Source organism: Eschrichtius robustus, chromosome 3 (genome assembly GCF_028021215.1).
Source record: "Eschrichtius robustus isolate mEscRob2 chromosome 3, mEscRob2.pri, whole genome shotgun sequence".
Taxonomy (NCBI): domain Eukaryota; kingdom Metazoa; phylum Chordata; class Mammalia; order Artiodactyla; family Eschrichtiidae; genus Eschrichtius; species Eschrichtius robustus.
Window position 1 is genome coordinate 20,082,890 of NC_090826.1, and position 13,319 is coordinate 20,096,208.

Sequence of the window (13,319 nt, forward strand, 5' to 3'; positions counted from 1 at the left end):
TGGCAGCGGGTTTTCTCTTCTCTAGTTGTTGTGCGCGGGTTCCAGAGGGTGTGGGCTCTGTAGTTTGCGGTACGCGGGCTCTCTAGTTGAGGCACGCGAGCTCAGTAGTTGTGGTGCACGGGCTTAGTTACTCCGTGGCATGTGGGATATTCCCCGACCAGGGATCGAACCCTCGTCCCCCGCATTGGAAGGCGGATTCTTTACCACTGGACCACCAGAGAAGTCCCAGTGGTCCCCTTTCTATGTCAGCCGTAGTTTTCTCCCAGTGTGTACAATTTGAATGTTGCCTGGTCATCAACTATTCAAAGAAATGGCTGTGTTGCTGTCATCTCACAGCAAATCACTCCTGGTGAGGTTTTAGATCCACAGGATGTGAGAAGTGGAGGCAATCTTAGGGGTTGAAGTTCACCTTCTCTTCTTACAGATAAGGGAACCCAGACCATGGCAATTTAAATGATTTCCTCAAGGTCATAGAACTAGTTTTTAAGTCTTGAGGCAGTGTATCTCCACGTTTGACCACGAATGTCTTCCCCACAGTTAAATTCAGGATATGCTCAGGGAGTAGGAACTCCTTGTAAAACCACTGGAATTAAAGCACAGTGTCTGCAAGGGCTAAATCTAAGTGAGTTCTTAGTTTTCCCCTGTTTTATATCGTCTGCTTTGCTGATGTAGATGAGTTAACTGATAGCTTAATACTTTATTAAGCTCAAGAAAGAATCTAGGAATTGTCAATAAAATTGAACCAAAACCTTAGTTTTGTGAACTGTGTGTCTGCACCCAAGAAAATAATGATAGCATCATCTTTCATGAAACCAAACATAATTATTTAAAATTATTATAATATAAAATTATCCCTTATGTTTTTAGTCTTTTATTTTTAATATCAAATCTATCTCTGACCTGTTTCATTGTACATAAGGAGACTTTGCTGTAATGAGTGTTTGTCGCACACACAAAAAAATGGGCAACAGTGAAAAGAAGTTGTTTTCAAACAGGCCTCGTTTTTCTTGGATGCTTTCGCTTAATATCCAACAGCCAAATGTGGAAACTGTAAAAGGAAAGCAAACATTTTTTATTACAGATGAACCCTTATTATATGCTTAATATTGTACACATATTGATTCTGGCTTGATCTTTCGAAACTTATGTTGCCCAAAATGTTGTTTCATCACAAAGGTCTTAGAAGTTCTTTCATAAAATCTGAATTGGAAAATCTCTTAGATAGCTAGATCTCATTTCGTATAGCTCTTTACATGGATCATTAATGGTCACCTGGCTTGTGTCTGAACACCTCCAGTGACAGGAGACTCACTACCACATGAGGTAGTTTATTCCGTTTTGCAGACAGTTCAAATTGTTAGCAATTTATACTGCATTGCCCACTGGGCCTAGTTAAATTCTTTGGAGAAGCATAGAAAAAAATATTTTCCCTCTTCTACATGACAGTCTCTCAAGTGTTTGAAGATTGTTCTTAGGTCTCCCTTGGGTCTTCTCTTTTGCAAGCTAAATAAGTCGATCCCCAGTTCTTTGGTTGTGCCATATGGTACACTGCCATACAACATCACTGCATGTTGAGTAGCCTTGGATCACAGAATTCTAGAACCAGAAATCAGAGTAGCTAAAGTTTATGCGGTGTTTTCTATGGATCAGTGCGCTAACATTTCACACATGTTACCTCCCTTAAATCCTTCCAACAACCTAGTGAGATATCTCCATTTCAGAGATCACAGAGCTAGAGGTGGTAGAACCCAGATCTGTCTGACTCCTGAACGTTGAATTTGATCTCATTTCACAAATGAAGGAACTGAGCCTCCCTTCCACCCCACAAAGTAAAGTGACTTGCCCAAGGACACCAGCCTGTGGTGGGTGAGCTAGGACTCAATTCAGATCTGCCTCCCAGATAAGGCTGTTTCCACTGGGCCCCTCCCAAAGGGGAGGAATCAGCAGGCTCCTGATCTGTTTTCCTACTTTGCTTTAAAAACCAGCTCTCCTCATTTTGGAAGAATGAGCATTTTTTGGACCCTTACTGTGTGCCTAGAACATCTATGTTAAATCAGAAGCAGGGGTGACACCAGTGTGACAAGGCTATGCTGTTTTGCATAAAACAGCAAGAGGAACTCAACACATTTTGTCGTGTTTTTGTGCCAAAACAGTGGTGGTGTTTAAATTTCTTGGCAATACAATCATGAAAAAAATAAACAGCAAATATGTGTTCAGAAAGCAATGGATGACCTTGAGTATACTGCAGTCATTTCAGAATCCATCCTACATGCTTAATCCTGTCATACTACTCACCCCTGAAACATTCATTTTATGGCACCATTTCCCCACGTAAACCTTGGGAGCTTCCCATCGCCTGAAGGATGATTCAAGTGACTCTGCCCACCATTCATCCTCCTCTTCACCAACTCGCCCCTGAGCCAGTTGCTTCATGCTTCTCCTGTGTTTGCTCTCAATCCTCCCCTTTCTTGGAATGTCTTTCACTTTCTGTCACTTAGCCACATCCAGCAAATCCTAACCTCCCCAAGCTTGTGACCTCTGCCTCCTCTGGTTCAACTAGCAGCTACTGCCAGGGTTACTTATTTAGTACCTAATAGATAGAGCTGTGCACAGGTAAAGATCCAGTTCTTCTAAGTGCTTAGACCCCTATTTTCTCTGTTTGCATCCACACAATAATCAGAACAGGGGCTTGTCCATGGGAGACTCGCAAAAAAAAGTTCCTTTCTTCATTTTAATAAATGGATGTCAGTGGGTCCTTGTGCCTTGGAAAGCATGAAATAAAATCCATGGTTTATGAAATTGAAATTAAACGTTGAAAGAATTTATCCTCTTAGCGAAGGCAGAAGACATATGAAAAATTATAAATTGGATTTTTGTAAATCAGTATCTGGGTGAGGATCACTGTAATTTCCAGGAAGACGAAGGATTAGTACATGCAGCTCCTTAAGACCTAGAACTAAATTTTATTTAGATTTGTCTCCCCAGCTCTTCATACAATATTGATCACATATTAGATAATATATTTATGGAGTTAATAATGAGTGAATGAATGAGTACATCTTAATAAAATCATCCAAGGATGGGATGGGTGTTCTTGGGGGGTGGTGAGTGCCCCATCCCAGGAAGTGCTGAGCATGGTCTGGGCAACCAGTGAAGGAATGTCCCTTCCAACCCCCAGTAGTCTGCTTCTATGACATACAATAAAGGGCATTCCATAACGTTTAAAATGTCTTTTTGGATGGTTTACCAAAAAAAAAAAAAAAAAAATCACCTCTGGATTTATCAGCATTGGAAGTTTGTATTCTTGCTTTTTAAATGCAAGCTATAAGTGTTACGCTGCTGAATAAATAGTTCTACTCAGCTGTAAAAAAAATACATCAGAAGATGAGGGGAGAAATAACCATTCTCCAGTAGCTGCCCACAACACATACATGCTGTGTCTTTGGAGCCAAACTGACACCGATTCAAATTCCTCCTGTTCCATTTACTAGCTCTGTCATTTTGGACAAGTCACTCCTCATCTGCAGACAGGGAGACTTATTCTTACGCAGGGTTTTTGCGAAGATAAAATCAGATAATGTTGAAAAGCATCCAGCACAGAATCGGAAACAATAGGCTTGCAATAAATGATAGCTGTTAGGCTTACACATTCCTTTGTCTAAGCCCCTAGTAATAAACTTTCACATTCACATGGCAGTTTGCATTTTACATAATGTGGTCACATATGTTATGACCCCATTTGGTCTTCAAAACAACCCAGTGAGGTAGAATGAAGGTTACTGTTCTTATTTTACCAGTGAGAGAGGTCAAGGGTCTTGCCTACATCAGACCTTGCAGAATGGTGACTAGAATCCAGGTCTTCTTGTTCCAGGGACACAATCTCCATTTCACCTGCTGCTGCAAGGGGCTAGTGTTGGGAGGGGGGGGTTCCTCAGATTTCCTTCATTTGTTCAGCAAGTATTTATTGCAACTCAAATAATTGAGCTGGATATTTGTCCTATTTGTGGTATCTCTCGTTAATGAGCAGAGTGCTTGGTATATAATAGTTGCTCAATAAGCACTTGTGGAATGAATGGATGGATGAAGCCAGTTTTCTGAGTCCTTTCACTGGATTACACTGCTTCTGCTAAAGGGGCAAGAACACTTGCAGGGGACTGGGAGAGACTAGCTGTTGGGAGAAGCCATATAGAGGGAAGCTGGTGCAAGATGAGGCAGATTACACACAACAACGTGGATGACTCCCAGAATAATTACACTGAGCAAAGGAAGCCAGACGAAGAAGAGTACATGCCGTGTGCTTCCATTTATATAAAATTATAGAAAATGTAAGCTAATCTATAGGACAGAAAGCAGTTCAGTGGTGGCCTGGGGATGGAACAGGGTGGAGTCAGGAGGGACCAGTTTCAAAGAGTCAGGAGGAAATGTTTGGTGGTGATGGATATGTTCTTACCTTTATTGCGGTCATGGTTTCATAGGTGTATAAACATGTTTAATGTATCAAAATGTATGCTTTAAATATGTGCAGTTCATTGTCAAGCATACCTCTAGAAAGCTGTTTCAAGAGGAAGAGGAGGAAAGAGAGCGCGGAGATGAAGGAAAGGGAGACGAGGTGGGTTTTCTCCATAGGTTCTCTCTGTTTCGCCCCTACAGACACAAATGCCAAGGCCTGTAGTAAGGCTGGTTCTCTGACCCTTTAGTGGTCAGTATCTTGGCCTGCTGGGTGGAGAAAGGGTTGGCCTGGGACTCAGAAGGACTGCTTCCACTCACAAAGGCATGATGCTGGGCATTAGCCTGCCCTCTGTCGGCCCCCACTTCCCATTTATAACTTGGCAACATGGGTCCCTGCTTGCCCAGCCAACCTCAGCATCAATTGGAAGATTACCTAAGGTGACACACATCAGAATGCTTTGTGAACTGTGAGTGTAGGTTAAAGGGAGGAGGGCAGTGGGGTTTCAGGGAATGAGCCCTGACCTCCTTTCTAGCCCAGTCATAACAACAAACACTACAATGTCACACAGACCCTCAGCAGCAGCTGAGTTGTTTGAGCTTTATGTCCCCTGACTAAATAACCCCAGACACCTGCAAGTTTTCTCATGTCCCCACTAGCTCTGATTTCTTCAGCTGTGCCACTCACTCCCTGTGACAACTTGGGTACTCATGGCTCCACTTGGAGGTCCATCAAGTGAGGGGATTGGACTCGCTGGCCCCTGTGGTCCTTCTGGCTCTTGCACTGCAGGATTCCATCACCTTCACGTCAAACTGTTCGCCCGCCCGCTTTGGTGACTCCAGGTGGGGAGGAGACATGTGGCCAGTGACAGTTCTCGCATCCCTGACCCTCAGTGATTTTGAGGCATCAGGGAAATGGGAACCTTTACTACCTCCCCACCCCCCCACCAACACACACACACACACAGGCACACACGCACGCATGCACACACGCTCACACACACATCTTGGATTTGTTTGTTTGTTACTTTACTCTCATAAACAGCAAGTTAACATATATACCCAGGTATCTTTTTAAGTTCATTTACTCAAAACCTTAGACATTAATAGGTTAAAACTCTTACCTTCCAGAAAGTTTGGTCATTAAAATAGTTAACCACGTGAGGTGACTTCCATATTTTGAGGTTTAAGAGCAAACCTGTTTAAATTCATAATTAAATGTTACACACTTAGATGATTGCATTTGTTATCTCAAAATTAATCAAAATATTATAAGTCAACTATGGTATCTCAACAGAAATCCTTTTTTCTTCCACAACCAGGAGATAGACAAATTGAAGCACTGTCCTTCCTGGACCAGCTTAATTAATCCTATAGACATCTTTCAAAAGGAACTGGCAAGAGCAATTACATCCAAAGGATTTAGGTTACGCAGGGAGGTATACGATAGTCATGGATTAACACACTTCCCAAGACGGAATAGAAGGACCCTGTTAGACCGTGCCCCACTTAAGAGCTGATCCATTTAAAATGCAAAAGCTACCATGGAGAGCGACTCAAATAGCCACCCCTGCAGGTCCATCCTCACTGGTTCCAATAAAGTCCCAGTGACCTCAGCTCAAGATTCCACTTGTTAGGAAAGTAGTTTATAACAACTTGCTTCTGTGCCTGTTCTTTTCAACCATCCCTCCTCCGCCCAGAGAGCTCGGGCCCTATGCCTTCCCCAGTCGCTCAAAGTCTGCCAAATTTCCAGTACATAAAGTAGTGTTTACCTTTCATGTGAAGCAGGGAAATGCCATTGATAGGTTTATCTGTGTATTTTTAATGATGATCAGTCCCAATGTATTAAATAGTAAGATTAACAAGAGTAGGTGTGTGCTTATCTATATTTTCATCTTATAGTGCGTGCCTTTAACTGATATTGGCATGTAGAGTGCAATCAGCACACCTCATTTAGCTAGAATTACTCAGAAATGATCCCTGTCGCTTACATATATTTTCCAGATAGCTGAGGCTTACTCATCTGATGCAAATCCCCTAAAATTATTGTATTTTCTTGTCTTATGAGACAACACTGAACACATTTAGACTTTTTTTTCAAAAAAATCAGAACTGTTCCTCGGAACATCCTTTTATGAAATGTGCTGTGTAACCTGGAGAAGGGCTACAGCTGCTGAAGGTTACTGGCCTGTTCTCCAGCAGCCCAAGCTTCTCATGTTCTTGTGACTGGTTTTTAGGAATTTCTCTTCTCCTGCCAGGCTCTCTGCTTTCACTTCTAACTTCTACCAGGGTGACTTGCCTCTAGAAACCTGTCCACGTCTAATCTGCTATTTCTAATCTGCCTGACCTGGGAAACCCCATAACTATGCTTGATAAGATGGTTTCTTAAATAAGTGCATATATTATAGACGGGCTCCACGGAACGGGGTCTCTTCATATGTAAAATGCTTGGCTTTAGGGGGTCAATTTGTTGCCATCTCTTTCTGCTTCCATTGTCCAAGTCCTTTTTTATCACTGGCTCCCTCATGTGGCAAGCAACATGTGAAGAGGAAAGCTGGTTGGTCTTAACTCTGAAAGGAATAATAGGAGTGTCTTTCCTCTATTCTCTTTCTTGGCTTCAGTGAAGCATAGGAAGCCTCCACACGCTGGGGAGAGTGGTAAATGGTGTGAGAGGGCAGGTGTAGGGCTGCCAGATAAAATACAAGATGCTCAGTTACTTTTGAATTCCAAATTGGGTGCCTTGTGTTTTCACTTGCTAAATCTGGCAACCCTATTCAGGGTTGGACTGCCACCATGAATAGAATGTAAAGTGATGGCTGGAGACATTTTTCTTATCCGTATTGAATGAATCACCTCAGACTCTGTCGAAAGCTGAGGCTAATTGTTACGTTAAAGCAATTCTAGCCAATCTCACTCTCTAAAACTCTAAACAGTACTTTCATACATGTTTTAGAGCTGAAAGGATGCCATATGATTAGTTACCATAATCATTTCATTTTACAGAGAAGTCAGCCAATGCCCAAAGTGACATGCCCAAGATCACACAACTCCTTAGTGTCTACTTATGCTATTTTGTCTCTTATTTGGCATTCACTCCATGCTTAGAGATACAATATATGAAAGTCTAACCAATAAAAGCTGTTTGCTTGTAGAATAACAGTGAACAGTTCTGTACAGAATGCATGTTTTCACCTAGCATGTAAGACTGGCAAATTGGTATCGCCCCAAGATTCTTTGCAGGTCTGTCATATTGCAGAAGCAAAACAACATCAATCCTCTCTTTACAGATCTCTAATGCCTTCCCATCTCTCAGAATGATCTGGCTCCTTGCTACCACTCTATCCTCAACCCCTGCCACTCTCCCCGTCACTCCATCCACATCAGCTACACTGACATCCTTGCTGTTCCCCAAACATGCAATGCATGCTCCTGCCTCAGTGCCTTTGCGCTTGCTGTCCCTTTTCATGGAATGTTCTTCTCCCAAATAAACACATGGTATCTCCCTCATTTTTTGCATTCAAGTCCTTGCTTAAAAGTCAACTTCTTAGATAGGCCTTCCTTACCACCTTTCTAAAAGAGCAGCCCACCTTCACAATAACTCTACATTCCCCCTACCCTGATTTATTTCCCATCATAGTGCTTCTTACTATCTGACATAGCACATATATATATATATTTTTTTTTTCTGTTTATGGTAAAAGCCCCCTCCGCATCTAGAATGTCAACTCGATGAGGCCAGGGAATTTGGTTGGTTCACTGCTGTATCCCGAGTACCTAAGAATAGTGCCTGGCTCATAGCAGATATTGAACAAATATTTGCTGAACAAAATAGTATTTAGGTGTTCTCAGGGAGTAAAAGGTAAGCTCTGTAGCATAAGGGTCTCCTTGGTTTTCTGTGCAAAATTTGATGAAATCACCAGTCCTGGGCTCAAGAGGCTGCAGTGTCCAGGTGACTTCTGAGGACCTTTCCAATTATGAAAGTTTATAATTCTGTGTTCCTTTATTTTTAAGTCAAGGTCTGGGCTCTTTGCCTCCTTTGGCTGGAGCTGAGGCGGTAGGTTCAGGGGGAATGGGATGGGCACATACACGTCCAGGGATGGGGCAGGTGCAGTCTAGGCCCAGGCCTTGTGCCCTGGACAATGGTGGAAGAAGGGTGGTCTCACACTGACCTGTCAGAAGTCCAGATCCCATACCCATAATGATGGTGAAGCTGAATGCCCCGGAGTCGGTGAGTATCTGGTAGCCAAGCCTAGAAATGACAAAGCAGAGGTGGTCACAATTGGGCATCAGGCTGCAGAGGTCACTGGGGACAGAAAAGACTGCATCAGTAGTGATGCTGTCAGGAAGGGCCACCAGGAGAACAAATGTCCCCTCCCTAGGCAGTACATTCCTGTCATTCTCCCACAAAGCTATGCAGACATGCAGAAGGGGAAGAAGGGATTTCAAGATCCTCTCTAGCTTACTTTAGTTCTCAGACCCCATGAACGATGAACTAGACTAGAAGTCAGAAAACCCAAGTTCAAGTCCCAGTTCTGTCACTAGCTGCACGACCCTAGGCACTTAACCTCTCACAGTCCTGAGTTTCCTCATTAGGCAATTAAAGATGAAGGTTTTATTTCTATCAGGGCAAGATGGAGTATAGCTTGGCCATCAGACCCATTTCCCCTGCCTACCCCCTTGGACATACTTGCCTGTCCTCTCTCCTTCAAAGCAACCCCAGGGCTTCACTTTAAACTATTAAGCGGCCCTTGGAGGACACCTGTGTGACCTTGCAGTAGGCAAAAAGTTCTTAAACATGACACACAGGAGCTAAACATAGAGGGAAAAATGACAAATTGGACTATGATAAAATTAAAACTACTGTTCATCAAAAGATACCATTAAGAAAGTAAAAAATCGAGGGACTTCCCTGGTGGCACAGTGGATAAGAGTCCGCCTGCCAATGCAGGGGACACGGGTTCGAGCCCTGGTCTGGGAAGATCCCACATGCCTCAGAGCAACTAAGCCCATGTGCCACAACTACTGAGCATGCGCGCCCTAGAGCCTGCGAGCCACAACTACTGAAGCCCGTGCGCCTAGAGCCTGTGCTCCGCAACAAGAGAAGCCACCCCAATGAGAAGGCTGCGTACCACAACGAAGAGTAGCCCCCGCTCACCGCAACGGGGGAAAGCCCGCGTGCAGCAACGAAGACCCAATGCAGCCAAATAAATTAAAAAATTAAATTAAAAAAAAAAAGAATTCCTACAAATCAATTTTAAAAAGTCAGAACACACAACAGAAAAATGAGCAAAAGAACCTGAACAGACATTTCACAAGAGAAGGTATTCAAATGTCCACAAAGCAGGTATGAAAAGTACTCCACTTAATTAGTCATCAGGGAAATTAAAATTAAAACAGTAAGTTTGATGCCTAAATGGCTAAAATTAAAAAGAAGGAAAAGATGGAATGTTAGAAAATATATGGTGTAAAGGAAGCTCTCAGGTTCTACTGCACAAACCACAATGGAAAACTGGAAGTATTCACTGACACGGATTGTATGAATACTGTACAACCCAACAGTTCCACTTCTAGGCATATACTCAACAGAAGTGCATTCGTATGTTCAAAAAAAAAAGTGCTAGAATGTTCATGGCGGCAATACTAGAAGGTTCATAATAGCTCCAAACTAGAAACAACCCAAAAGCTCATCAATAATGGATAAATTGTGCTGTAATCACATACTGGAGCTCTGTTCTGTGTTTTCTTAGATTTTGTATTTGTCTACTCGGCACTCATTTATCACAGGGCCAGACTAATGGCCAAAGTTGTTTACCTCTCTCTCTTGTAAGTCAGCTTTCATTGGAATGCAAAACTCATATTACAAACCCCCCAACCACAAACTCTAACATATGTGTTTCCACTTCCTCCCAAGAGGGGACGCCCCTATGTTCCTCCCCTGCCACTAAGTCCTAAAGATGTAGTCTCTGTTCCCCTCACTCTCTACTGCCTGGTACCTGCATGTGATAAGCTTTCATGTGTCCCTGCGTGGATGCCGTGCCTCTCATCTCCAGGGCAACTGTGAATAACATTAAAGTTTCCTTTCGATGACATTGACCTCTCTGTGTTGCCACTCAGTTGCCTTTATAAATTAAACCCAAGCACAATTCATTGCCATACGCCATTGAAAATGAGCAATCTACAGAGATACTCAATGACATGGATGAATCTCACAACTGCAATGTTGAGTAAAAGAAGCCAAGCACACAAGAGCAGACCTCCTGTACGATTCCATGTATATAAAGGACAAAAGCAGGCAAAACTGACTGATGCTTTTAGAAGTCAGTTTAGTGGTTACCCTGGGACAGGACACGAAGGAGTTCTGGGTGCTGGTTACCGGGTGTGTCAGAAGTCATCAAGTGGTACCCTAAGGATATTTGACTATTCTGGATGTAGATTATACCACAAGAAAAAAAGTTTCTCAAAAAATTAACAAGAATAAAGGCTAAACCCAAATCTGCTGACTTCCAGCCCACAATTCACTCTACCCTGATGCCATCTGAGAGCAGAAATGGATGAAGTAGAAATCACCATATTAACATTCCCCGTGCAGGATGCGCTCCCTGTGCCAGGCCCTCAGCTCCATGGTTTACCATCTGGTTTTATGTGATCCTCACAGCAGGCCTATGAGAAAGTCCCTTTTTCACAAATGGGAGGTCCAGGTTAGGAGAGTGAACCAAGGGTTCTAATGCCATGTGGCTTGGAATGGATGGCTCTTGGGATCCAAACCAGGCAGGTCTGTCTACCCATAAAGGTGGCCAAATTTCAGCATTGGAGGGTTACCTTCACAAATTTTGCCATATCCAAATTCCAGGGATACTATTTGTTACAAATATTTTTCTTTAAATAGACTTTTTTTTTAACATTTAAATAAATGTATTTAAAAGAAAACCTTGTGTCACTTGCATAAATGAAAGAGACATAGGAGGTAACTGTAAAAAGAGATACAATGAAAACAAAACATTGCTTTACTCTCCCCCAGATGTGGCAGCCTGGGCAAATCTCAGCCTGAGGGTTCCTCTGCAGCTATTTAAACCAGAGGTCAGAGGGTGCTGGAAGAGCATGGAGACACTCAGCTCCAAGTGGAGATTTTCTCCCTGATGTAATCAACGGATTGCATGAGAAGTGAAAAAGAGCATCTGCGCTGTGTGATTCAGTGCTCTTTAAGTGTATCTTCACACCACTTAAAATCCCACAATTTGGGCTTCCCTGGTGGCGCAGTGGTTGGGAATCCACCTGCCAATGCAGGGGACACGGGTTCGAGCCCTGGTCCGGGAAGATCCCACATGCCGCGGAGCAACTAAGCCCGTGCGCCACAAATACTGAGCCCACGTGCCACAACTACTGAACCCCTTGCGCCTAGAGCCCGTGCTCTGCAACAAGAGAAGCCACCGCAATGAGAAGCCTGCACACCACAACGAGGAGTGGCCCCCGCTCGCCGCAACTAGAGAAAGCCCGCGCGCAGTAACGAAGACCCAACGCGGCCAAAAATAAATAAATTAAATAAATAAATTTATTTTTAAAAAAATCCCACAATTTGTGAAAAATGCTCCATCCAGCCTCCAAGCACAGCGTCTGACTCATTTACATTCGCTCACCCAAATAGGAAATCGACAAATATTGTTTGTGGAATGAATGTAAAGTCAACTGACTCATCCAATGACACAGAGCTAATAAAGCAGCTGATCCACACTTCCCAGAAAGCGCTCTGACTGCCAGCTCAGTCCTTTCCCCATCTTTCCACTACATCCAGATGCCCCTCCTACGGCGGCGGCAGCATCAGTAACCATCATAAAGAAAGGCGCCATGTGTTGGGTGTCTACTCCATGCCAAGCACTGTCCTGAGCCCTTTAATTATTATATGTTGCTGAATCTTCACAGCAGCCCTGGGACATGGATCTTATTACCCTATTTTACAGATAGAAAACTGAGACTTAAAGAGAGTTTGACTACCATGCCTAAGGTCACACAACTGGTAAAGGTGACCTCGGTCTGTTTGTCCCTGAAGCCTGTGCCCTTTACTTCCAGCAGACCAGAGGCCACCCTGAGAGGGGTCATTGCTGTCACTGTGCCCTTCCCTTTGCCAGGTTCCTGCAGAGGAGAGAGGACTGCTTCTTGGTCCTCGGCTGTCTCATCCTGATGAGACTTGACTTGCAGAGGGGTGCTGGAGCCAGCTCACACAGACACACAGGCCGATAGATCTCATCTCTTCTCAACTCCACGTTCAGGGGTGTTACCTTGATGGCTTGAAATTGGCGACAGGGAGAAATCAGCAAATGCTCTAAGTCAGGGCTTTGTTTCCCTGGAGAGCCAGTTGTTAATCCTTTAGCAGCACACTGCTGGTTGACGGTTTTGCTTTGTTTTTTGGGGTTTTTTTTTTGCTATAGGCCAATAGTTCTCAAACTTGAGCTTGTATGAGAATCACACAGAGGACTCGTTAAAACAGACTGCTGGGCCTGCCCCCCAGATTTCTAATTGTGTGGGTCTGGGATGGGGTATGATTGGCATTTCAAACAAGTTCCCAGGTGATGCTGATGCTGTTGAAAGCCACTGTTCTAGGAGAGCCACAGAATCACAGAATTTGGGGGATGGAAGGGTAGGCGGTCCAGACGTTCCAGGTCGGCAGCCCACGAGCAGAATTTGGCCCACACAATGTTTCTAGTGATTTTGAATCTTTTGCCAATGCTTGGGAGAGTACATGCATAACTCTGGATTTCTGACTTTTGAAAAGTCATTAGATCTGGCAACACTTATCCTGGGACCCTGCATGGTATTAGCTGCCTGGCACTGAAGAGCAAATGCCCATAGTTTCCTCCCCTCACCGGTTTCATTTTTAA

At 43.6% G+C, this 13,319-nt stretch overlaps 1 protein-coding gene across 2 annotated transcripts in view; it reads right to left on the reverse strand.

The window, feature by feature from the left end:
• Positions 1 to 1,021: 1,021 nt before the first annotated feature.
• Positions 1,022 to 13,319, reverse strand: part of RHCE (Rh blood group CcEe antigens) — a 35,624-nt gene continuing 23,326 nt past the window's right edge. Inside the window, exons 8-11 of one of the 2 annotated variants that reach the window (XM_068537795.1) lie at positions 9,103 to 9,122; positions 8,616 to 8,695; positions 5,571 to 5,644; positions 1,022 to 1,048 (exon numbers count right to left, since the gene is read on the reverse strand). In XM_068537795.1, the coding sequence (XP_068393896.1) occupies positions 1,022 to 1,048; positions 5,571 to 5,644; positions 8,616 to 8,695; positions 9,103 to 9,122 (201 nt within the window). The remainder of the gene's footprint in view (positions 1,049 to 5,570; positions 5,645 to 8,615; positions 8,696 to 9,102; positions 9,123 to 13,319) is intronic. The other variant, XM_068537794.1, reaches the window with a different exon arrangement.